Consider the following 25036-nt stretch of genomic DNA (forward strand, 5'->3'; position numbering starts at 1 on the left):
ATAAAAACGCGCTTTTGACTGGTGAACCATTGGAAACTATTTAACTATTTATATTTATTTATCATTGAACGGGTGATAATGCTCTTGTATATTCATGCACATGCATTCCCTGACCTCAGTACATATCATATCGGAGCTTATTTTATACGGTAGAAACTACCCTCGAGGGAATAAACAAGCAAAAAAAGGGAAGGGAAGCGATATCTCTATCCCAGAAACAATCAATTACATCTTACTGTCCTCCGGCTAATACAGAGGCTCACACCTCCAGTTCTCAGCGCTATTGACGTCGTCGCTTCCGACATACACTGCCTGGTTCGGGTACATGCACAGCGGACGCTGTCGGAGGACTTTATCTTGCAGCGTGTCATTGTGCCATTTCGTGGCGATTATCTGTGTCGGTGCCGTGCCGTTCTCGACCCACGCCATCAGCGCCAGTAGCACGTCGTGGCTAGCGTCGCTGAAGCCGGGGACGCTGTGGATGCTGGTCGAGAGGGCGCCTGCCTGGTTCGGCCCAGCGAAGTACCAGGGTGCGTTCATGTTAGAGGGGGTGCCAGAGCAGTGCCTATACAGACCGGATACGGAGAACCTAGGGTTAGCTTCACTTTTTTCATTTCATAATATATCGTATCGTATTAGGTGTGTCAACGTACTGCATGCCAGGGACATAAAAGAAGCGATAGAATCTATCCAGATCGATCCCCTTCGGCGCAAGCGTCTTCACCACCTGGTTGTAAAAGTACAGACTGCTGTATGTGGGAATAAGGCTGTCCGACATGCCGTGGTATTGCAACAGCTTGCCGCCCCTGCGGTAGAACGGCGACAGGTCAAAGTCATCAGCGGTAGCATTTCCCGGGTCAAGCTGATCGGCCAGCTCGACGATGCTGTAGTCGAATTCATCGGGCGACCAGTCGGCCCCGAGCTGCAGGAAATATCGAATATAGTCCGTTCCGAGGGAGTTGGGGGTCCCGTTGCCGATGACGACTGCCCATTGTGATTCGGAGCCCGGCAGCACCGGAGGGAAGACGAAGGTCTGGTTTATGTCGACGTAAGGACTGTAAATCTCGTATAGCGTGTCCAGTTGGTCTGCTGTCAGGCAGTTTGTGGTCTCGCTGCCCTGACAGAGCAGGGCCTCCAGTCGCAAGCGACAACGATGGGGGTCCTGGATGATGGAGTCCTTAACGCCATCCTGGGGATCACACTGTTTGACAACCTCGTCACTGATGATGGGGAACAGGCTTTCCGGGATGCTGTGAGAGGCGCCCGCAGGACCATTGTACAGTCCTGCCTTCACCGTCCACGGCTGCAGGCGTCTTGTCCACCAGGCGGGAGACCCAGCAAGAATGCCGTCAAAGTCATCGGGGAACATTTCCGCCTCCTTGAGACCCTGGCGTCCACCCGTCGAGCAGCCGCTGTAGTAGCTGTATTGGAGGCTGTCGCCATAGTAGGCTTCGGTCAGCTGTTTGGCGATAATGATGGACCCGTGCATGGCACGCCATCCCCAGTCGACGAGCTTCTCCTCGGCGTGCAATGCCCATGGGCCGTCGAAGATAGAACTATTGTGGCCGGTGTCCGTCGACATGGCAGCGAATCCATAGCCTACTCCGGCGCCCTGGAAGATAACATTAATTTTCTTTACGGAAACAAGCTGATGCGCAGTTTTAGACGCACTAACCATGTCCAGCCAATTGATACCGCCGGCAAAGCCTCCATTTCCAACAGCCCTGTCATCTGTCAACACAAACCACATCACTAGTTATCGACAAGAACACGCACAAGAAACGATGATTCCACGCCGTCGGAAGGAACAAGCCAAAGCTGAAGGCCGACGTGGCGCTAGAGGTCACATTGACCTGGACGGCGCACAGCTCACGCAACTGGGTAGGCGACGTGGGATATGCAATGTCGCTGGCCGGGACAGTGAACGTGCCATTCTCTGGGACTGTATAGGCAAAAGTGACCGTCGCGTTGGATGGCAGGTATCTGGCAAACGCAGTGGGCGAGCACTCGAATGCGCTGGCGGCGCTGCCCAGCAGTAAAGGCACCGCCAGAGGGCACGTCAGTGGTAGCTGTGGCTTCATGTTGGCGGTGTCATCTCGCCTTGTTGACAGCTGGTGGTCCAATTTGGCAGCATCGTGGCTTTTATGCTAGGAGGTCTCATTCTCCACTATCGCAGGATCCATCTCCGCGTGGGATCCTATCCCAAAGGACTCAAGTTTAACCGTCGGAACAGATAGACGGCATTTGCCGAGCAGCTCTCACTCTCTCCACAGTACGGAGTAGAAGAGTAATAACCCATCTTTAATGTTGCGGTAGTTGCGGGGCCCTGACGTTATTAATAATAAGGCTTACCAAAGATGGTGCAGTTTCCAGGGGTTTGTTTCAACGTATCCAATTACCGATTCGCTGTTGTTTTATGCAATTTAACCTAGTCATCACACTAGTCATGCACATTGCCCCGCAAGACGATGCTAGTAGAATAGTACGTGTTTCCCCGCATGAGAATATTATTAAATGACGAGCCACTTGTCATCATTGCTATGATAAAATCGTTGTTCATCGCAAACAGTCGAGATGAAAATCTCAAGCTGCCCTGTCTGAGTCAGCGCCCAGCCTAGAACTAGGACTTAGGGCTAGGGCTGCCGAGCTCGCTTGCCGGTTCATGATCGTCGGAGTTAACCAGGTATATTATATCTGGCATGAAGGTATTGAAGGGATTCTACTTCATCTTACTGAATGTTATTATTTAACAGAATACACACTTGAAACGGTAGCTCGCCAGCTTCTCCCTCTCCCACTAACCTTCCTTCTACTGCTTCGGCAATTGAGATGTCCTGACTGGAAGTAATGTAAACAGAACACGTAGGGCAAGGAGGGAAACAAATTCAAATTTGACTTTCTTCTGTAATTAGAGCTTAAGACGTAATACGAAGCGAGTCACATACATGTCTGGGGTGCGTAAGTGTAAGCCTTATCGAGGAACTAGTGCATTCAAATCAAATCTACCTGGGTACCTAACCTAATGGCAGCTCTAATCTATTGCAAAAGCGCAACTCACGCTTGCCTCCCTCCAAGTCCGTCTGCATGTCTAGCTAGCTGTTGCTGCGTCGCTCCGGGATAAATCCACCATCATAATCAAGCCGCTTCTCGCAGTGTACTTAGAATCACCACTGTAACCCTCAGGTAACAGCTCTCGATCGCCATTAGCAATGAGCGCCTCGGCAAGGGTACACCGTCCCGCCTCGGCGAATCCCAGCTGTCGATACATGTTCACGACGACGTGGTTCTCCGGCTTGATCATGAGGCGCACTCGGACCTGCGTTGGATGCGGTTGATAAGACGTGAGATACCGCAATGCCTCCCGGCAGAGGGCCTTCCCAATGCCCTTGCCCCGGTGAGAAGGCAGCACGAACAGGCTGAGCATCTGCCACCGCTCTTCTTCTGCGTCGAGTCGGGGTGTGGGGTGTCCTGAGGCAGGCGGGAGAATGAAGTCTTCCGCTGATAGGGGACCGCGTAGAGTGACCTGCGCTACCCAGTTGACCTGGTTCTGATTCGAACCATGGGATTGATCATGCGCAGCACAAACGAAGGTCTCGATCCCATCTCGGGCGAGGCGGGAAACCCAATCTGGATCCGTAAATGCGGCCTCAAGCTTGTACGTGGATGAGAACGAAGTTGGCGAGAGCTTCAGCGCTTGGAGACGTAATTCTTTGTATTTCTGAGCAGATTCCGCAATATTCTCATCTTTGGGGACGCGGAAGTACGTATACCGCTCGTTCGACGCCATGATGAGAAGGTCGGTTCACTTGTAGCAGATCGCAGGTATATATCGAATTTGCGAGGCAGGCGATGATTAGCGATGGCAAACAAGTGTCATCAACGTTAGCAGCACCCTGAGGAGTCTGCCTTTTAATTCTCTGGATCTTGGCACTTTTCCTTGATTTCATCGCCGAGGTGTATTGTCATGAATAAATGATTAGTGATCATCTCCACATATATAATATACCATTCTGCCTGGCAACACTGATAGGGCATGCCAAGGATCTTGGCGAGCAAGAAGAGGAAACAAAGAAGATTACTGATCCAAATTATCGAGAACAAGTTATTTATTTCATTGGTTCAATTTCTGTCTATTCGATCGATCGATTCCTTACGCTGCTCCTTATTGGGAGTCGTGGGTGTGTGTCAAGGAATACGCACAGAATTACGCCAAACAGTGATTTGACTCACGGGGACAAGATTGCTTTATTTCCTGGTTTTTATATCGAAAGATTGGCTCCTCAAGTGAAATCATCTACTTGGATAGCCCTAAATGGGGGTATGAGAATATACAAAGATAACCACATTACCCAAGATGGTAGGGGTTAAGTTATTGCTTCTCTACCTACGCCCTTTATCAGTAAAAATCAATATTAGTGAACAGGCCACAATATAAATTACTTGCTCTCCGATAGTCATGCCTTCTATTTTGAGGTGACTTAAAAAATGCTCAGGCCAGAACGAGAAAACGCTTAGTCAGCTCCGTTGGCCCGTGCGCCCCAAACCTCCTCCTACCTCCTTTCTCACCACCAAGTCGTCTAGTAGAGAGGTTCAATATAACGGTTCTCAACGGCTTCATTCTTCCCCTAGTAATTCCCTCACTGAGCCTTGCCAGACGCGGCAACATGATCCCTTTTTTCTAGCCTATTAATAGTCTGATTCCTGATATTTCTATAGGCTAGGCCAGCAGGCCATTGCCTTCTGAGACAGATATCCCCAGTCGGAAGGCAAGGTGATCGTGCAGGATCTTCCGCAGACCACTGGAGCCAATTATACTGTATCTGTATATGGAGGTAATGGCGCAGGACTTCTTTAAACTGCAGGTGGTAAAGGGTAGGCTCTTTATAATTGCTATGCTATCTATTTTTCCTACTGGCAATGTAACAAACCCAAATCCCATTAGCTAGTAGGTTTATCTAGAAGCTATGAGGCAGTTCCGAACGAAGAGACTAAGCTGGGGGAGAAAGAAGCTATCTACGAGGTCCAGCGAGATATCTCACGGATTCTGCCAGCAATATGCCTCACCGCCTAGTGCACCGCTTAGTTCGGACCGTCTCAGGCAATACTAATCCAGCCAGTACACTAGGGGCGAAGTTGAGCATCCTCCACGACTATCTAGATGATAAGTGCGAGCTCATCCTTAAGAACACTGTCGACGCACTGGCGGACGATTCTCTGATCCTGATTGATGATATGGTTCTGCCTAACTTGGGCGTCCACTGGCAGGCGGCGCAGCTGGATATCCTGATGATGACAACCTTGGCATCGCGGGAGTGGACAGAGGAGCAGTGGTACAGCCTCCTAGAAGGGGCAGGGTTGAAGATCAACAAGATCTCCACGTACACGGGCAGCTTGAAGGATAGCATTATCGAAGTGGTGCCAGCAAGCCGTCAGTAGGGCTGACCCTAGTTGAGATTATTCTCTTTTTCATTTTCAATCCCTTGGTTTAACAAGAATTCAGCCAGTTTCACTAGTTGGCTATGTCTGTTCGCCAACCTGCTGTTACTGCCTGCAGGTCTGCACATTAGTTGCGGCCCGTGCGGCCGATCCACTGACGTGACACCAGGGCCGCGGACCCGGAGACCGGGCGGCCCGAGCTTCTCCACTCCCGTCAGTGCATATAACGGCATCGATCGCAACGATTGGTTGCCTTGCAATTTAAACTTTCAACTGGTCAGCCTAGATCGCAGCCACGTGGGCTGCCCAAATGGCGCAGAAGGCTGCCGTGGCACGGCAGATATGATAGATATACTCCGGGATTCGAATCCTACCGATCTGCATGATTTAAGCCGCAATTTTTATCATATCATCAAAACTGGGCTGGCATAGCAAGATGCCCGTATCGTATCATCCTGGGTACCTACGCACTGCCTGCATGCACCCCGGCAGTCCACGATCTGCATGCTAAATATATATCCAGTATATCACGTCTTTCACCCCCAATAGGTGAAGGGTATTATTCTGTAGAACCCCGAAGAAGACAGACCTCCGGAGGATTTACACATGAAGGTCGCACTGACCGGTGATTGCCCCGCTCATGTAGAGTCGGAAAGCAATAAAAATATACCCACTGATGCTACTCGATAATAATTATTCTCGATTATTATCATGCTTGTTCTGGAAATTGTGATACATGTGTCCACTAGGTTGGTATTTTTTTTTGTTTCCCAGTGCAATAAGAATCGGTATTAACGCATTCTCGCTCCAAACTTCCTACCTATGTATCTGGTAAATGTATGTGCACTTCACCAGACTCTGGAAACCCAAAAGCTGGAAAGCAAGGACTAGTCACGATCTGACTGCCTCTATGGCAGAGGTTGACGTCCTCGTATATATTACTCTCTCTGCCGTTATTGATAATATAGGTTTCTTCTTCTTCTACAATAGACCAGAAAAGAGTGTCAGGCATTCTCAGCCTGTCACAGTTCATTCTTGTCATTCGTTCATCTCATGAGGACTGAATATTCGCCTAGCTGCTGCTGAAATTGTTCCTGCATGCCCAGCCTGCTGGGAGTCTTCTACGCGGCGAGCATCACAGACAACGTCATTCCGCTGCGGGACCTGCTCGCGAAAAGCGTCGTCTTCCTTTTTGTCAACGTGATCATACATGGCGCTGTGTGCACCTAGAACAACAGTGTCGACTGGGACTTCTACCAGCAGGTGATCTGTTGCCGTAATCAACTGATCACCTGGAGCGCAGTCTCAATTGTCCAAGGTCACGTCTTCACCTTGCTGCAAACGTTTGTCCTGGCCATCCTGTTCTATCAGCTACCCATCCAACCCGCGTATTATGGCGTGGTCAAGTTCCCGCCTTAATGCCCTCGCGCGATGGATCATTCCGACTTGCTGCCAGGACTTCTCACAAAGGGAAATGAGATCGAGGTGATTTATCTTCGCCGATATGAGGATGACGGGCTGTTGTGTGAGAGACCAGTGGGCAAGAGCGCGGCGGATGCTTTTGGGTTTGCGCAGCTGTAAAAGTGCCGCTTTGTGTTAATCAATCGCATTCACATCTGATGAATGATAGGGGTAATCACCGAGTATATTACCACAAAGTCCTCCTTAATGAAGCGACCCGACTGGCCGTGCTGATCTGTCTTGGTGTCTAAGTTATGTCGGTTAACTTTGACAAGATGCAAGTAAACCTGAACAAGGGTAATGCCATTGTCGGAGCAGATGGTATGGAGCTTGGTCCTATCTTCCCTTTCTGCCAGTATTGACATCAAAGTGACTTTATGAGGGAATCTTTCGAAGGCTGGGGTGAGCTGCAAGTCCCCGATCCGTAGCAGTATTCTAGATGACGCTGGCATTCGAACCAGCCTCACCAAACTCATCTCCCTGGTACCGTCCGCATTGAAGTGGAAGCTTTTCCACCACTCAGAACTGAGGTTCAAGGTAAATTATGTCATGCGGTCCAGTTGACAGTGTTTCCATTCCTTGTTAACCTCTCGTCTTCCCGCGGGGTAATGTGGCTCTTCTCGGTGATGCCTGCCATCCAATGCTTCCATACCAGGCTTAAGAGGCTGCGAGATACAGAACACATTGTTGGACAGTGCCGAAACTGCCTCCTTTATTTAACCTCTCTATGTCTTTTTTTTTCCCCCCAGTTCACTTACTGTCCGGTCTCACTCTTCGATGTCCCTTCCCTAAGGACTGTTTCAAGGAATTACAGAAGTTTCTCCCAGTCAGAACGAGTAATACTTGGACCTCCATGGACATTCATACTTTCAGTGTTCAGATGCTTTCTTAACGCATTAGGATAGTTTCCATTAACAGATCAGAGACCTTCGATCACAAACCTGCCGGTGCCGTCGCGAAGAATTCGAATATAGGAAGACGAATAAAAAGAAATGGCCAACACTGTGGGAGACGACATGTGATATAATTAGCACAGGTAGCTAAGCAATTTATACCTCCTATTTCTCGTTTCTGTGCGATGTCTACGGCTTCCTTTTTTAGGTGAGCTAAGTGCTCACACCAACGATAGAAGCACGCCTTTTTTTTTTCTAATGGGAACCGTCAACGGAAATGAACAAGACAATTAATTTCGTGGCTAACTAGGACTCCGAGCTGAAGAGATGAAAAGTCATCAGATCAGAATCATGAGAAAGTCAAGGCAGATTACGTGCCCAAATCATAGGGTGGTCAATATGATTCCATCCTCTTCTCCGTCTCCAAATAAAAAAAAGTCTGCTTCGCGGGTAACATCGCTCTAACCCTGGAGCTTCTGAATCTAACAGAAACGACAGATTCCAGTCCAAGTATGGCGCGGTTCACTCAGGCTTTCTACCATACACAACCCAACTAAAAGCAGTTCGTTAGATCTCAAGGCAGTAGGTAATGAGGGCCATATCAGATAATCGACTTACAAGTCCATTATTGCGTGGATCTTACGATTCTTGAGATCATTCCTAGCCTCAGCTGCAAGAACCGTTACTTCCTCAGGCTTCCATGATTCATATCTCGTCAGTACAGCCATAGCAGCTGCCTCAAAACCAACTCCCAATTTCTTTCTTAAGTCCATGCAATTTGAAGTTAGTAACAGTTTCAAAGGAAAAAAAAAAAGAAAGAGGAAGAGGAAAGGAAAGAAAGGCAGAAGAATTCATCACATACATAATATGGATGTTTGGCCCAAACACCCATTGGCACAGGATATTTCTGAACATGGATGTCCACAAACCCTGCTTCACGGAACCACTCCTCAAAGTGTCGCCCTGGACTAGCAGGATACCCTGCTTTCTCAAAAGAGTTTACAAGTTCATTATAGTACCTCTGAAGTGCCGTACCCTCAAGAGTTCCATCCTCAGACCTGATCCGTGCATCCCAGTCCTGAAACTCTACCCAGCCACCAGGCTTGGTACAGCTGATCATCCGATTAGTAGAGTCTTAGATAGTAAATAGGCAACCTTACCTGAAGCTTTGCCCTATAACCTTCTTGGAATCCTTGATTGAGTGGCACAGGTACCGAGCATGGACAAAGTCAAATGGAGTGTTTTCATATCCCCAATCAGCTTCGATATCATCGACCACAAATCTTAGATTTGGCGGAACCCTTCACAGGCATTCTTTATCAGTGGTTGTTTCACAGAGGATGGGGGTGCTGTGACTAACGAAGTTGGCTGAGTAGGACTCAGATCATTGCCAATGACCTAAAGGAAGGGAGAGACGTCTTAGCCAGGTACTGTTTCTCCCACGGCAGGAGGCTTACCTCTGCAGAAGGGTACTGATCGGCTGCAAAATGCCAGGTAAGTCACAGGCAAATATTAACAGGACTCCACTCAAACTGCTTACTAAAATCAATTGCCCATATTCCAGTCCCAGTAGCAATATCAATGACTCGCTGTGGTGACGGGTCCAATAGGTGCAAGAAATAGTTTCCTCCCCATAATTTTCAGGGTCAGCTGATGGGCCATATCTAGGCGATCGGACTCGTCTTCGTCAATTGGTAGGAGGTAACCTTCCAGTAGGTATGTAATTAGTAAGGTTGTACAATTTTTGGGCAGTCCTTGAAGAATAGGCAGCCTTACTTCCATCACGATAACCGTGGTAGCGCCTGCCATTCTCATGGCGGTAATTCAACACAGAAGAGGTCAAGGAGGCGCTGTAAGTCGAGCTGGCATGCGATGTTAGTCACAAAGCTGCAGCAAAGGCAAAAGCGGTCTCGAACAGCTCATTTCCATAAGTAGAATCATTGTCAGTGGCCTAAAGTCCATTAGAAATTATGATCGTTACGCCAATATAGGGATCATATTGGATTGCTCTTTACGAACCCGAGCATCCACTTCAATGAGAGGTTGAAGATGATGATCATTTTGCCCAGTAGGCTCGCTTTGTCCGGTAGGCTCACTTTGCGCTGGAGATTCGGCCATTGTTGAGTTCCTAATAACACAAAATGAGGTAAAAGGAACAACTCTCTGACAGGGGTCCGAGATGCGCAATGAGGATGTGGCAGGCATAATGAGGGAAGAAGTGGCCATAATCGAATTGCCGCTCTTTATGGCTGAAGTGCCTTGCCTTCACCTTTAGTTAGGCGCGGGACATGACTCGTTGACAGCAGTTGTGTGACTTGGGAAGGGTTAGTTGCATATCTGGGGATGCACTGGGCCGAAAATGGAAACAAGCTGACTGCCCAGACTGTGACCGTCGGCCGGATAGTAAGTCTTACAGGCTGCCGATTGGTCACTTTGTCAACAGCAGTCCGGTTTTGGATGGATTGATTCCCTTAAGACCATGATGAGGAGTTGGAGGGGGACATTATGTTTGTCAGCCTGTCACTGTTGAACATGTACCAGGTGGAAGAGATACTATAAAGGCCCTATTTTGGGTAAACCATTCTCCTGGAATTAATGTTTTCCCCTAGAACCAATGTTTCTCCTGGATCTAACTTTCTTACAAAGTAATTAATGTCTTTCGAGGATCTAACGTCGTATAGTAAGTAAACGTTAGATAACTGTTTGATGGCCATTTTATATGTTTGGCACAAAAGGTTATAAAACCATATAACTGTTGATCAACGGCTTTTCAAAACCTCGGGTTTCCGTTCCGCTACGGCGGGGTTCCCCACCATTGGACATGTGCTATATAAGTATGGAGTACATAGAACTTCCTGATCGTGTTGTTCCCGGGGCCAATAATATGATGTCCCCATCATCGCTATAGGTACAGAGCACATTATCAATGCTGGAGAGGCGCGCTTTGCAGGGCTATTGACGGCTTGCACCGGCAAGCTAGTCAGAGACTAATATGGACTGGACCTACGAATCTGTTAAAGACTACAGAGTATTCCTTCAAACCTGTCATGTGGGTGGTCTAGTACAGTGCAATCTCGGGTTGTACTGTACTAATAATGATTCTTGTAGCCCTTCACCATGTTCGTCCATCCTACGAATAGTAGTATGATGCCTCTATGCCTCTATGGCTGTGCTGAAGGAGCGTGTTGCCGAGATAAGGAGCTACTCTAATCCCATTTGCTACCCAGGTCTTTGCGAGTCCTAGATGCGTCACCGACGACGGCATTGTTAAGAGCCCACGGTCTTTGTCGCAACCATCTTTTATTCGTTGCCCTTGCATTCTTTGCTCAAGATACATTGTAGGTCCAGTATTTGACCAATGTTGGGTGATGTTGACAAACAGTTTGCCCCAGTCGTTCAGGATGTTCTACAAATGCCAAATAGGAACGAGTTAAAAACTGCGTGGAGATCTGGGGATGGACGACACTTGTTGACAAACTGCAATAACTGGTGTAATCCAGAGTATGATCTGGATGTTGAGCTCCATTTGACCCTTGCTCAATTTACCTTCGTGATCTTATCTGATTAAAGCGAGTACATATGGAGTATGGGCAGTAGCCACCGATCTCCACGTGAAGAAAGTGCAGAAACTTCCAACGACGCTTGTTACATAATCGGACAGCGAACCAGACAGGACACCGAGCCGGACACCAAATCCGCTCACCAACGCCGCAACGACAATATATTAAAAATCTAGCTATCTAACAGCACCCAACAAATGAAGTTATCTACAGAAAATAATAGGCTATCTGTTAGGACATTGGGTCCTAATATGACCAATCACCTCGCAGTTGCTGCACCGTGGTGGCGCCCGTTTCTTAGGCACTGTGTCCTGCTGCTTATCTGCACCTATCTGTAGCTATCTCGAATCAATAGTCGATGTCTCTCAATTGTACGTGTGGCCGCATACTTTTCAAACACCTCTTCCAGCCACTTCATACCTAGCTCATCATTGGTCCATCCATTTTCGCTTACTCCAACCGTCCAGTCATGCGGGATATCTTGATACCATGTAGATTGATAGACCTTGCCAGCAAAGATGATCATCGATGGCAGGGCCCAGCTTGTTACATTAATTGTCTCAATCACTGTCACCCACTCTTGATTGCCTGGCTGCAGAGCTCTGACATGACTAGTAATATGATGTGAGCTAGTGATAACCTTTGCTGTAGATGCCATGCATTTATTTAAGTCATTTCTTAAAAGGTTAATAACTTAAGAAGATTTGATTAGTATTATTATTATATGATCCTTCTAGATTATTATTATAATCTTATAGCTTAGGTTTAAACTAATTAAAAGCAGGTCCTTAAAGGTAAGTTAATATATAGATAATCTTATTAGCTTTATTTGGTAACTAATTTATATTAAGCCTTATATAGAGGTCTATCTAAGTTAAGAAGCTCTAGAGTTTTAATTAAGTTCTATTAAAATATTCTAGCTTTTGAGTTTGATTCCTTATCCTAATATCTACTACTTAGGTAGTATAATATATTCTTAGAGTTGACTTACTATACCTATAAGTTCAGTATTAATAGGAGCTCTCAATTATTATAGTTAAGTTATATACCAAATGGCATGTAAAACAGGAAAGGATCTTATGCTATAGAAGGATCAGCTTTATCGGAGATCCCTATAGCTACTATGGAGAGTATCTTTCATGCTTAGGCAGAGGCCTAACAAGCATAAGTTCATGCATGATGACAGCAATAGCAATGACTGTACCACATGGATGCATATACCGTATTCTGGGGAAGCTTAATTAGGTCATTAAACGTAAGCTTATTTTTTTTTTCTTTTTTTAGAATTGAAATCTTGTTTTGAAACAATTGCTATCTTATATATATATATACGTATATCGAATCCTGAATCCGTTCCATGTGGATATTATATCCCCAATTGAACGACATCTATACGCTTTGTGACTGATCCATGTAGTTATGCTTTTAAGATAGTAAGGGTTGTCCATATCAGTTTTGCTTAAGAGTCGTTTGTGAGGACATATTGTGATGAGAGCACATAGCTACGGTCGAACGTTCGTGACTGCAAGTTCCAATAGCTCTAGCTCTACGCCTTCATAAAACTCGAAATTTTAGCTAATGTCTTACTAGGGATGAAGAAGGTGTTGGCTCATGGGATTATTCTTGCACTATTCGCCAGCCAGGGATATCGGCCAGGTATGAAGGAACAGGCCCTGAACACATCATTATCTTGGAGCGTCAACCCGCAAGTTTGGGTGTCTATAAGGTGCTTCTACCTGCACTAGGATAATAGCAACTGCTGCCGTGGCTATGAGATCTTCCAAGACAAAAGTAAATTAGAGGCAAGCATGATCCCTACCAAGGATAAACACCAGTATTGTGCAACAACTTCCCAGCCTCATCATCTCGTTTCCCCTCCAAGACATCAATCAACGGCATAACCGCCTCCGACGCCAGTTTCGCCCCATTCGCGGCCGTGTTATGCGGCCCCAGATTGGACTGCGCGAAGCCCGGATCATACGCGAAGACTTTAATGCCCGCGGGCCCATATTCAACAAACTGACACGCCGTCACCATGTTCAGCGCCGCTTTGCTCGCTCGATACTGGACCTCCTGCACTTTGTAGATCGGAGAGGAAGGCTCCAGACGGCGATTAATGGAGCCTGCTCCGCTGGAGATGTTCACGATGCGCGGCGACGCAGTCGACTTGCGAAGGAGCGGCGCGAAGGCTTGCGTGACAATGGCCGGCCCGGTGGCGTTGGTGTCGAAGGCATCGCGCATTTGCTGGCGAAGGGGAGGGGTCATGGCGGAGATGGCGGCATTGTTAACGAGGATGTCCAGTTTGCCGTGATCGCGCTGGACGGTGGTTGCGGCCCGCTCGATGGTGTCGTCTTGGGTGACATCGATGTGAAGGAATTCCGCAGAACCCGGCAGGTTCCGCGACTGCAGTTCTTGCAGGGCTGCGGTGCCTTTCTCGGGGGACCTGGCTGCCATGAGGACATGGTACGAGCCCCTGGCCATCAATTGGGCCGCCAGCTCGAAACCAATGCCACTGTTTGCTTTACCGCCAGTCAGTCAGGGGTAGTTACTGGACGACTCGCTGACAAACCTACCGCCCGTGACCAAAACGAGAATCTTCGATGTAGCTGCCATTGTTCTTTATTGATGTGAATAATGACTGTGATCGGTTTGAAACTGGCGTCGCTTGGCTTATATGGGCCGACGTCTAGATGGGCCTCGATACACCTGGTCAGGGCTAACCCCCTCACGGTCCATTAGTCAGCACCATCGGGGTTAACCATGGAGACAAAGAAGCTGAGACATCCATTGCCATCAGACAAAGAAATGCGAGAGAGGCTAATATATCAGCTGCCCATCGTTTGGAGACGGTTGGATGCCAGTGAGGACCTCACATCACATGGTCCAGGCATGGATATCAAGGCCTACATGGTGGCGGATGGATAGTCTCCGGAGTCGGGAGCCTGATTCTGGGCTATCAGGCTACTAATTATATTATGAGAGGCTGGGGTGCTGTTAGGGTTATGTGTATGCATAATTCATGCTTATATAGACACCAGTGGCATGGTGCTTTTAGTGTTGTTACTGCTTCTGAATGAACCCAATCCATGGAACCATGCGGCTGTCTTATTGGAGTGGGTTCCATCTGCCAGGCACATCGGGGAGCGAATCGAAGCATCGGAGTCCGACGAGCGGGGCACCAGCAGATGCCCGATAAGCTTGGATCCTAAGCTTGACAATCACACGAAGAGCGAATCCCAGGCCTTCCTACTTGCTAGTAACTAGGAGGTATAGTAGGTGAGATGCGGGGATCAGGCCCACCAACAAGAAATGCCTCGATAGACCCAGTGGAGTTAACGATTAACAGCGAGAAATGGATCTTTAAGTCCGGTCCGGCCCGTGATGCCGACTGGTTTAGGGCTGAACACTGCTTACAAATTGCGGTTTGAGGGCATCCCCGATTCTTAATGCCCTAGATAGGCAATCCACCGGCGGATTACCACGAAGGGCTAGGTATATTACCCTCCTGTGAAGCTGCTTCCTGAGCTCTGACCTTCGTATCGCACGCAAGAATCCCCCTCCAATCTCACAACCACCACGACGAGGCCTGCAATCCAATACATGGCTGGATTTCCCGCGCCTCTTCCCAAGTCCCTGCTTGGCAGGCACCGTCTGCTGGCCCCCTCGGCCTCGGTCCGGGTCAGCCCGCTCTCCTTGGGCGGCATGAGTATGTCCCTTCCTCCTCCAATCATGTGTCGAGTCCAGGACTGACGATGTGCAGGTCTGGGAAATGCCTGGCAGGGCATAATGGGTGAATGTACCAAGGAGATGGCCTTTGAGCTACTCGACACCTACTACGAGCTGGGTGGTAACTTCATTGATACCGCCAACGCCTATCAGGGTGGCCAAAGTGAGCAGTGGATTGGCGAATGGCTGCAGAAGACCGGCCGTCGTGCTGAGATGGTCATTGCCACCAAGTACAGCCTCAGCCCGATGACCGGCCGTGGTGTGCAGGAAAGTAACTACGGTGGTAATGGTACCAAGAGCATGCACGTCTCCATCCATAACAGCTTGAAGAACCTGCAAACGGACTACGTTGATATCGTACGTGTCCTATCTCATAATCTCCATTCCACAGTCACCGTCATGGGCTGACCCGCACAGTACTACGTTCATGCCTGGGACTTCTCGACCGGCATCCCCGAATTGATGCAGTCCCTCAACACCCTGGTGCTCCAGGGTAAGGTCCTGTACCTCGGTATCAGTGATGCCCCTGCCTGGGTGGTCACCAAGGCGAACGCCTACGCCCGTCAGCATGGCCTGCGTCCTTTCTCGATCTATCAGGGTCGTTACTCGGCCCAGTCGCGTGACTTGGAGCGTGATATTATCCCCATGTGCCGTGACGAGGGCATGGCGATCCACGCTTTCAGCGTCTTGGGTGGTGGTATGATCTCTCCCTCACTCTAGTACTTCGAGCCTTTGCTAAAACAAAACAGGCTACTTCAAGTCGCCCGGCACAGGACCCACGGAAGGAGGCCGCAACACTCCCCACATGCTGCTGGGCCGCGAAGAGAAGGTGTCCGCCGTTCTCGACACCGTCGCGAAACGCCACGACGTCCCCATTACCAGCGTTGCCCTTGCATACGCATTGCAGAAGGTCCGTTACCTCTTCCGTACCCCAATTCATGCTACAAATACTGATGTTCCCAGACCCCCTACCTCTTCCCCATCATCGGTGGCCGCAAGGTCGAGCATCTGAAGGCCAACGTCGAGGCACTGAGCCTGGAGCTCACTCCGGAAGACGTTGCCGAGATCGAGAAAGGTTATGACTTTGATCTGGGCTTCCCGCATAATTTCCTCAATATGGCGGGCTATGCGCCTCAGGGTCCTCAGGATGTCTCGTTCTTGTCGTCCATGGGTCATTTTGATTATGTTGCGCCGCAGACTGCTATTAAGCCTCATAAGGGATAGCTGGCGAAACTTAGTTGGAAGAGCTCTGGGGATACGCTTGTAAGGGATTAGTTATGCAGAACTATGATAGCCTGACTATATAGAATTGAATTAGTTTATTGTCCAATCTGAAATCCTTCGTATCATTACCTGCTATGCTTTTCCTTGCCGAACGAACTACCTTTGCTCTCGCGTCTGCGATGGCAGGACAGCAGAGAGTGGATGCGAAGACGGGAATACCAGCCTTCCACAAACATAACCCTGATTTGACATGGATATGGCCAATCTCAATACGATTTTTTTTTTAAAAAAAAAAGAAGAAGAATTTAGAGGAGTGAGCACTATATTCACATTGATTCCCCTAGCATGCAGACATAAATACAAGACAAAAACACAAAGCTGGCAAAACTAATTAATCTAATGCACTATCTACAGTTTCAACCCTCCATCAACTATGTAACCCGCCATCAGCAGCTCGAATATCCTGCGCCGCCCGATGCGCCAGGGCATACACATCCGCCTGTGGATGGCACGTCGGCGGCGACGGGAACGTACTCGAATCCACCACCCGAATGCCTTTCAGACCCTTGAGTCGCCAATTACTATCCAGTGCTTTACCGATAGCCACGGTGCCTAACGGATGCCGGAATGAATACGACGCCCCCTGAATAGCGGCCCAGACGTCCTCGTCTGACGTGACATTCGCAGCATACCCAAAAGCTCGATTGGAAGCCTTCAAATCAGAGAATATTAAGAATAGCTTTGCAGCAACTGGATTGGTGCATATAATCCAGAACGAGTTATCTTGCAACTTAATATTCAACTCAAAACCCGAAGCCGTGCAGGAGCCAATTGGGTGCCAGAGACACCTCATAATATTATCGAATTACAGCATCAAGCAACTGCGATCAAGGAACTTCTAAAGCGGCGTACGCAGAGCCCTCCGAGCCCTACTAATATGGCATTAAACCAGCTCATCAAGGGCTGCCAATTGGCCATGAATAGTGCCGTGATTCTTGCAAAGGAGAATCGCGATTTACGGGCCGCAAATGAGAAACAGAGGCAGAAACGCAAGCGATCAACCAATCAGCTATCTCATAGAGGAGGTCTATCAGTTCAGGAAGCTCAGGATCTTATACGGAGTCGAATTTCAGATCAAAACCAGGCACCGGAAGGTATGGCCGTTCCGGCCGTGGAGGCAGCTTCTATGCCTCGTATGCGTGCACCACCCAGGTGTAGCGACTGTGGTACTATTGGGCATATAAGGACTCAATGCCCTAATCGCTCTAATTCATAGTTTTTGTAAATAATTACTGTTTTGGGGAGATAATAAAGCTTCAAAATTCTGTATAGAATTCGTGGGGGTGGGCAGGTGTTCCGCTCGGCCGGGAATTACGTTAATCTCAGATATCGGGTAAAAGCGGTAAGGATCGGGTGCGAACGGGCCAGTAGGGAGCTGACTAATGCCTGAGGCACCAACTCCTCCGACAACCACACATATATAAACCCCTGGTAGGGGATAGTTCTGTGACCTGCCTCTTTTTCACTTTTTTTTTTTAAAAAAAAAAAAAAAAAGGAAANCAGGAAAGACAAGGAAAGAAAAGAAATAATGAAGAAAGAAAGACGTTCAGCAGCATGATGGCTAGACCTATCTTCAGTCAGTCGAACTGCGAAAGACTAGCAAAACGCCGTTCTATTCCAATCGGCGTTTCAAACACCACCGCCGGCTGATGTCCAGTCTCTTCCCCTTTCCCCGCAGGCTTCTTCCCCTTCCCAAACTCCTCCAGCCATCTCCGGTCCTCCTGGTACTTGAGCATCTTGTCCCAATTCCCTACCATCCTCAATGATCCTAGCCACTGGAGCCTTTCGAGCTCCTCCAAGCCCAGAAAAGCACGGGGAATCAATTGACCGTCCCGACTGCTCCAGGTCCCGTTGTCGTACTGAGCCCCAGCAAGGATGTCATCCTCTTTGATCCAGCCTAGAACTACGACCTCTATGACTGAGACCCTCTCCAAGTCAACGAGGCTCCAAACCAGCTCCCTCATTTCCCCGGAACCCGAGCACTCCTGAGCGATCCCAGAACCATAGAACTCGAAACTCAGGCGGCGTACATATTTCCGACGCTCGGGACCAATCCCCCTTAAAAAATGATTCGCGTCCCTGATTCCGCCGCTTGTCGAGAAAAAGGTCTCTTGGTAGAAAAGCGGCATCGCCTCTGCATACAGCGCCTTGTTCGCGGAGAAGATAGCCAGGAACGTCTGGCAGGGGTACCGATACTCGCCGAGCTGCTCCTGTTCCGCAGGAGAGCGGTAGTCGAAGCCAGGGTGTTTGTAGTTTTCGACCCGTGCCGGGTGCGGATGCGTGTAGATCTCGAAGAACCGGTCAGTGTACTGGGTCGTCGGAGGGTCACTGCTCCACGCGTATAAGACCCGTGCTCGCGCAGAAGGGTAGATTGAGAACAGGTGTCGGTATACCTGTCGTCGGAGCTCCAGCGGGAGTCGAAAGAATGGGAAAGGCCCTATCTGGTCGGCTGCCATCTGTCCAGTCGCTCTCCACGACGAAAGATATTAACCCTTTTTTTTCGGCGCACTACTAATCTCAAGGAACCGCTGTTCAAAAATTGTCGCCAGGGTGTTGGAGTTGGTCATAACAATGCAGACGCTATCGGGATCGACATAGATATGCCTGACCAAACACACCAAAATCCTATATACTACTACAGTCAACTCTCGCTATACCGATACCCGCTATACCGATAAACCCGTTATAGCGATAATTCTCCCGTGCCCACATTAATTTTCCATATAAAAATCCCAAAACCCCGATATTCGCGATATCGGATTCTTCAGTCAAATTATCGTTATAACGAATAATACTGAACCAATCAGAAGCTCTAAAATGCCACGGCAAGGGATCTCAGATGAACAGCGAAAAGCCCTCCGAGACTGGTTTCAGCGTCAATATCCTCGTCCACGGCAAAAAGACTGCATCGCCTGGTTTTTCCAGCAATATAACCATCGAATCAGCCAATCTACAGTCTCCGAATGCCCCAGTGACCATTATAAACACCTTGACGTTAAACAGCCGCCCAAGAAGACCTTCCGCCAGCGGACGCCTAACTGGCCGATCCTTGAGGATATTTTATACAATTGGCAACAGCTTATCGAGAGACGAGGAGGACTAGTTAATGGTGATATCCTTATTGAGAAAGCAAAGGAGATTTGGCCTCAAATACCAGAATATCGAGACCTTCCTACACCGGAGTTAGAAACTGTCTGCGATTGGGTAGATAATAAACAAGAATATCAACGTTCTTCTCTGTACACAATCCTATGATATTCACCCTGGAGAATTTCAACCCGTATATGACATCTACTATAACGAAGTTCTTCCCCTTAAGAATTTCGATTTGCAAATTCGCTGCCTCTTTTGGCCGCTGACGACGCCTTTTTCAGCGTCGTTTCTGCAAGCCCTCCCATCACGTCCCTGGGCAATTCCCACGCACCGATGCCCTGCAACACGTGATGGGCGCAGCGGCTGCACGATGAGTCAACCTCAGAGCTCGAACCTGCTGGTCAACAGTCGTCGCTCCCCCCGCTGACCGTGCTCACCACCAGCCGACGACCATGTATATGCCTCAGTTTCGTGAGGGCCCCGAAAATGGCCTCCTTCAGCAGCACCCTCCCAGCCGGCCCATGCCAGCGAATGGCCGCCATGCCTGTAAATCCGCCCTCGCTGTTCTCCTTTCTCCCACGGTCATTCGACCTTCATCACTTCCAAGGACAGCGGCTGCATCGCTGGTGTTGCTTCCCCTCCCCCCCCCACCTTCTTCTCTTTCTTTTTTTTTTGTTGCTCATCTCTTCCATCAAACAGCCTATCGCTGCCATCACCCTTACTAGGAGCCGTTAGCTCTTCTCTACGACCTGTCGCTGCCCAACAAATAAGGGACAGGGACAACACCCCCTCGCCCACATCGTGATGCGGACCAAGGCCTCGCGGGGAGCGAGACCTCTAGGCCTGCCATCAACTCGATTATAAGGTCAGCCTCCCCCTGGCGGTCAGAGCTCCCAACTTCGTCCCCTCCCCATAGCTGGTCATGTCGGTTGAAGTCTCCCACCAGGAGAAGTTCAACGGTAGTTTCCTCTTGTGTTTGTATCTCAGCCCAGGCTTTCCTAATCAGTGTGATCCTTTCCTTTAACTCTGTTGTATGATTGATGCCAATTGGTGGTATATAGCATGAAATAGCTAGGATTGTCCTCCCTTCTGGTTTGATAATGACTGCTGTCAGATCAGGCGAGTCAATGTTAACCTGGCGGGCCCAGATCCCAACGTGGACCCAGATGAATGAGCGAAACGACAGCCAAGGTTCCACCCCTTCAGCAAATCTGGAGGGTAGGATTGGCGTCCACTTGTGATGAGCATGGACAGTAGGTCCGCTGCCCATATCAAAGATATATGGTTCAGAAATGAGTAATAAATCGAACTCCTGTAGCTCCTCATCATTCAGAAGGCTTAGTTGAACCTCCCTGCTTTTCCTCAGATTCGCTTGCAGTATCTTGAGAGGTCTATATTGCATGTTGGAACCTCTGACTTAGCCGCTCTGCTTCCCTTGTATATTCAGGGCATAGGCGGTCTTCAGCCAGATGTTTTCCACCGCACGTTCCACATTTAGGGGTACCCTGGTGGGTGCAGATGCTCATGTCATGATGTCCACTACAGCATCTGCATTTTATCTCGTTCTTGCATGTCTTCGCTGTGTGTTTAAAGCCTTGGCATTTAAAGCAACGTTGAGGTGCCGCTATCTGAACGAATTCCCGTGGAAAGCATATTTGACCGTTCGACCAAAGGATGAACAGTAGGATGCATTTCAGCCACCACAAGCACTTCGCGAGTCGATAAAAGCTCTGCACAAAGTAAATATCACATGCAAGCCCCCGAACAGTTACGCGCCTAACAGTTTGGTTGGACAGGATTGGATCGCTTTACGAAGCCACTCGCTTGAACTATTATCCTCAGCAGCGAATTCGGACACTCTCCTGGCAAAGACCCATGATTGCAGTCACGACACTCTCTATGTACACCATTACGGTCTTCAAGAACCCGACAACGGTACCGCTGACCGCAACCCTCCTCATATCAATTCCAGCATATTAACCATCCTATAATCCAGAAGCCCTGTGATGGCGGTGATGGTTTGGAGATAGCCGATCGAGACTCGACAACGGCAAAGGGCAGTAAGGCAGTGGGAGATACTGCAGCTTTTGTGCCAGTTGATCCTGCTTCAGATGAAATTGTAGTCCTTGCAGGATCCCACTTGAAGCAACTGCTCCCAGAGAGTAGTTTCCGTGCGTGTGTACACCGAGTACGTAATACACGGCACGAGAATCCGACGACCAATGGTAGACTCAGTATCGCAATCTTCTTTTGCCCAGATAGGGCTGCACACGAATAAAGATTTTCATTATTCGTATTCAAATATGGTGGCTAGTCCTAATCGGAATGCTATGCCAATCTATAGTCTGTGAACCCCTCTATACATATAGTTTGACGGCTTTTCTTTTCGAACCGTTTTGTTTTCCAGGGCTTGATGACTTGTGTAGGTATTAAAGGTAATGATTTACCTCCTATATGCTGGTCGCTTGGTAGCAACTTGCTACCTCTCCTGAATCTGCTGAAGATATTGCCTTGAATTTCACCACCCATTGTTCGTATTGCCTCATAAACTTTTCCAGGACGATTGTAAGTAAACTCAGGGAGATGACATTGGTCTTTTATATAAGCAGTCTGAGGAATATAGCAGACTTGCTGAACATTGAGCAATGATATTCCGCAGTTACCAAACCCTTTGCATGCCTTCGATGTTGTGGTTACCTCATAAACCTCATTCGGGGGTGTCCATAACCGAGACTATCAGAGTTGTCAGCGAGCGAATAAAATTCATTAGATAAATACTTCATACTATGATGTGATCTCAGTTCTCAGGGCCGGCCGGTTCATTGTTATTCTGGACGTTTATGTGCCGCCTTCTTGTTGCTTGAGCTCGATCTTCCTTGCTCATCGGATTCTCGGGCTTTGGTGGAGAGATGCGTGGTGGTCGTTTCTTCCGACTCTTTTGCTTCCTGGTGGATCCATTTCTTGGATCGATCTTCTCGATAACTGCCTTCCCCATCCGCTTTGCTTTCTCAAGTAATCTTCCTTTCCCTCCTGACTTCTCTCCAGCTTTGGCCTGTGTCTTCGACGGAGCCATTGATCTCCCGTCCCGAGTTGTTGTCTTATCTTTTTCAGGGCCCATTGGAGTCTTTGAATATTCAGGCTTAATTTGGATCCAGCCCTCTCAAAAATCCGACTTGAGGGGAATACTAAGCTCAAGGCGGAGGTGCAGTTACGATTGATGCCTTTTTAAGATAATAAGGCAATGCATTAATGCCTGACAGATTGTGAGTTGGGCCGGAACTTATTTCTCGGTAGACTCAGCTCCTACCAATTGCATAAAGGACTCGAACGCAGCTGCAGACCCTAGAGCATCCTTTGCCAAGTGAGCGGGGTCCTGTCAATGATGTTGCGATAGTTGACCGTAAATACCAGCTTTGGTCTGCTCGCTTTTCATGCCAAAGACGTCACGCAGCCTTTAACTGTCTTCGATAAAGTATTCAAGACTCAAGTCAAATCAAGCCATGGACTCGAGGACTTCAGCGACGCAGCCCACTGGCTCCACCCCAACAGAGGTCAGACAGCATGTCAGGTCATCAACGGAGCTTTATCAGTCGCCTTGGAAGTACTGCGGTTACAAGCGATACTCTGCTTTTCTCGGATTCAGTCGCAGCTTTTTCTTCCTTCGTCAGTTTCGTACGCTCAATGTCAGAGTGCTCCTTGCCATGCAGGACGACATTGTTGAACTCGAAGAGGAATTGGATCGCATAGAGGAAACCCTACGTCAAGCCTCATCTAATGTACACAATGGAAAACTCAGGGAGGTAGACCGGGCCGTGAGCGAGGCTGAGCAGAGACACGAGCTTATCTGGGAGATTCAAGAAAAGATCCGGCGATATAGTAAGACCCTCCTCCCTCAATATGCTGATAGAAAATTGCAAGACTAATGAAGCATGTTAAGATAAGCATATAGTCTTGTACGAGCGGATAGGCAATCAGGGCCCAGTCGCTACAGGGGATATTGAGAGCGTCCGAAACTGGCATAGAGATTATCCGACAGGCGTGGACGAGCCCGAAACCAAGTACCTCGACGAGATCAATGCTGACGATCTTATATACGTCCTTCCGAAGCTGGAAAGACCCTGGCTGCAGCGGCAGTTCTGCAATCTGTTCGCCAAATCTGTGTTCAGAAGAGCACCCTCGGACCCGACTGAGATGGATGATGAAACGTATCTTCAAGACAAGGAGACAGCAGACAGTGTCTTGGCAGTTTTGATGCTCCCGTTAGGTCTATTCATGCTCATATTCCCGCTCTGGATCTTGAACACCATCCACGGCACCAACGAACGGCTCGCTGTGATAAGTGCTTTCGTTGTCTTGTTCGCTGCCCTTGTATTTCTCGGAACTGCTGCAAAAGCAGACCAAACACTGGCTGCTACTACTGGGTGAGTCAATGACTTCAAACCACTACTTGATAGAAACCTTTTACTGACTGAAGTAGTTACTCTGCCGTCTTGCTGGTGTTTCTTCTCGTCAATGGCTAGTCTTGACTGTAAATCATTGTCCATAGCTGAAATTATGATACTAAACCAATATATGCCGAGAATATGAAGGCGTTTACTTTACCAGCGTCCTCTGCCGTCAAAGGCCCTGAAAAACATGTGTTTTGCTCATAAAATTTATATATACATAGACCCTGAGGCTTATTGAGGTGTCTTTGGTGGACCGTTCGCAAAACTTTCTTGATAAAAGATTTCATTCAACGCTCCCTAGTAAATCCCATCTAACCGCGCCTGGATCGTCCTCTCGTCAAACCGTCCATCCTCCCCAACGTAATTCCGAAGCACCTCCATCGTCATCAGCCGCCGCGGCGCTTTTCGTCCCGTCATCAGTTCGAACTGCGCGATGCCCTGCTCCGTGACGTTCTCCAATCCGTCCACCAGCACCCACGGCCGGCCCGTCTCGCTGCGGATGCGACGCATCTGTCGTAGGAGTGGAGTGTCCAGGGGTTTATATGCCAGCTTCGTATGAAATTAGTCAATAGAAGATCATCAAGGACTGACACGCAAGAAATTTCTTACCTCGAGAAACACACCACCTGTCGGACTTCCCAGCCATTGAACCGGCATCTCGAAGTTCGCTGGTGGTTCGCTACCCGTAGGATCTGCCGGGACACACGATGCTATCAAGCACGGTGGACACGCGTCAGATGGCCACTCGTCTTGCGCGGACTTCAGAACCCGAACCACCTCTGTCGACGAGTCGACCTGCGACGACGACGCCCACGAGTTGAAATGCTTCGCCACGCTTTCCGCCCGGGATAGCGTCCGGTTGTAGATGAAGATCCTTCGACATCCCAGTCTTAACATGGCGTAGATGGCAGCGCGTGCCATTCCTCCAGCCCCGATGACCAACCCTGTGGTTTTCAACGGACTGATGGCGTTGCGCGGAGAGAGATTGCGACTGATACAGGTCATTATGCCGACCCAGTCCGTGTTCTCGCCGTACCATGCTAGCACGCGGCCGGCTTGGTTCCTTCGACTGGCCTGTTCTTGTAATGGGAAGACTGTCCCGTCTCCGCGGGCCCGCAGCGGCATGATGGTGTTG

General features: G+C 48.8%; 12 protein-coding genes across 12 annotated transcripts; 5 read left to right on the plus strand and 7 right to left on the minus strand.

Moving 5' to 3' along the window:
• Positions 1–246: 246 nt before the first annotated feature.
• VTN77DRAFT_3150 (uncharacterized protein) lies at positions 247–2081 on the minus strand (the record flags this gene model as incomplete). The annotated part of the gene is made up of 4 exons (XM_069419069.1): positions 247–565; positions 654–1612; positions 1676–1724; positions 1777–2081. 4 exons carry the CDS (start codon positions 2079–2081, stop codon positions 247–249), a joined length of 1632 nt encoding a protein of 543 aa, XP_069278681.1.
• Positions 2082–3088: 1007 nt separating this feature from the next.
• VTN77DRAFT_3151 (uncharacterized protein) lies at positions 3089–3787 on the minus strand (the record flags this gene model as incomplete). The annotated part of the gene is made up of 1 exon (XM_069419070.1): positions 3089–3787. The coding sequence occupies one exon, from the start codon at positions 3785–3787 to the stop codon at positions 3089–3091; it is 699 nt and encodes a 232-aa protein (XP_069278682.1).
• A 1268-nt stretch (positions 3788–5055) lies between these two features.
• On the plus strand, positions 5056–5868 carry VTN77DRAFT_3152 (uncharacterized protein; the record flags this gene model as incomplete). The annotated part of the gene is made up of 2 exons (XM_069419071.1): positions 5056–5428; positions 5606–5868. The coding sequence occupies 2 exons, from the start codon at positions 5056–5058 to the stop codon at positions 5866–5868; spliced, it is 636 nt and encodes a 211-aa protein (XP_069278683.1).
• Positions 5869–6534: 666 nt separating this feature from the next.
• On the plus strand, positions 6535–6855 carry VTN77DRAFT_3153 (uncharacterized protein; the record flags this gene model as incomplete). The annotated part of the gene is made up of 2 exons (XM_069419072.1): positions 6535–6615; positions 6667–6855. The coding sequence occupies 2 exons, from the start codon at positions 6535–6537 to the stop codon at positions 6853–6855; spliced, it is 270 nt and encodes an 89-aa protein (XP_069278684.1).
• A 12-nt stretch (positions 6856–6867) lies between these two features.
• VTN77DRAFT_3154 (uncharacterized protein) lies at positions 6868–7148 on the plus strand (the record flags this gene model as incomplete). Its single annotated transcript, XM_069419073.1, has 2 exons — positions 6868–7013; positions 7067–7148. 2 exons carry the CDS (start codon positions 6868–6870, stop codon positions 7146–7148), a joined length of 228 nt encoding a protein of 75 aa, XP_069278685.1.
• Positions 7149–9669: 2521 nt separating this feature from the next.
• Positions 9670–9908, minus strand: VTN77DRAFT_3155 (uncharacterized protein; the record flags this gene model as incomplete). The annotated part of the gene is made up of 2 exons (XM_069419074.1): positions 9670–9741; positions 9810–9908. The coding sequence occupies 2 exons, from the start codon at positions 9906–9908 to the stop codon at positions 9670–9672; spliced, it is 171 nt and encodes a 56-aa protein (XP_069278686.1).
• A 3257-nt stretch (positions 9909–13165) lies between these two features.
• On the minus strand, positions 13166–13963 carry VTN77DRAFT_3156 (uncharacterized protein; the record flags this gene model as incomplete). Its single annotated transcript, XM_069419075.1, has 2 exons — positions 13166–13869; positions 13924–13963. The coding sequence occupies 2 exons, from the start codon at positions 13961–13963 to the stop codon at positions 13166–13168; spliced, it is 744 nt and encodes a 247-aa protein (XP_069278687.1).
• Positions 13964–14950: 987 nt separating this feature from the next.
• VTN77DRAFT_3157 (uncharacterized protein) lies at positions 14951–16300 on the plus strand (the record flags this gene model as incomplete). The annotated part of the gene is made up of 5 exons (XM_069419076.1): positions 14951–15056; positions 15111–15433; positions 15494–15773; positions 15826–15986; positions 16040–16300. 5 exons carry the CDS (start codon positions 14951–14953, stop codon positions 16298–16300), a joined length of 1131 nt encoding a protein of 376 aa, XP_069278688.1.
• A 427-nt stretch (positions 16301–16727) lies between these two features.
• Positions 16728–17278, minus strand: VTN77DRAFT_3158 (uncharacterized protein; the record flags this gene model as incomplete). Its single annotated transcript, XM_069419077.1, has 2 exons — positions 16728–17012; positions 17213–17278. 2 exons carry the CDS (start codon positions 17276–17278, stop codon positions 16728–16730), a joined length of 351 nt encoding a protein of 116 aa, XP_069278689.1.
• Positions 17279–17937: 659 nt separating this feature from the next.
• VTN77DRAFT_3159 (uncharacterized protein) lies at positions 17938–18816 on the minus strand (the record flags this gene model as incomplete). Its single annotated transcript, XM_069419078.1, has 1 exon — positions 17938–18816. The coding sequence occupies one exon, from the start codon at positions 18814–18816 to the stop codon at positions 17938–17940; it is 879 nt and encodes a 292-aa protein (XP_069278690.1).
• Positions 18817–19674: 858 nt separating this feature from the next.
• On the minus strand, positions 19675–19995 carry VTN77DRAFT_3160 (uncharacterized protein; the record flags this gene model as incomplete). Its single annotated transcript, XM_069419080.1, has 2 exons — positions 19675–19791; positions 19882–19995. 2 exons carry the CDS (start codon positions 19993–19995, stop codon positions 19675–19677), a joined length of 231 nt encoding a protein of 76 aa, XP_069278691.1.
• A 2958-nt stretch (positions 19996–22953) lies between these two features.
• VTN77DRAFT_3161 (uncharacterized protein) lies at positions 22954–23973 on the plus strand (the record flags this gene model as incomplete). The annotated part of the gene is made up of 3 exons (XM_069419081.1): positions 22954–23329; positions 23391–23874; positions 23931–23973. The coding sequence occupies 3 exons, from the start codon at positions 22954–22956 to the stop codon at positions 23971–23973; spliced, it is 903 nt and encodes a 300-aa protein (XP_069278692.1).
• Positions 23974–25036: the final 1063 nt, after the last annotated feature.

This window comes from Rasamsonia byssochlamydoides, assembly GCF_041956645.1.
Source record: "Rasamsonia byssochlamydoides strain NRRL 3658 unplaced genomic scaffold VTN77scaffold_22, whole genome shotgun sequence".
Classification (NCBI taxonomy): Eukaryota; Fungi; Ascomycota; class Eurotiomycetes; order Eurotiales; family Trichocomaceae; genus Rasamsonia; species Rasamsonia byssochlamydoides.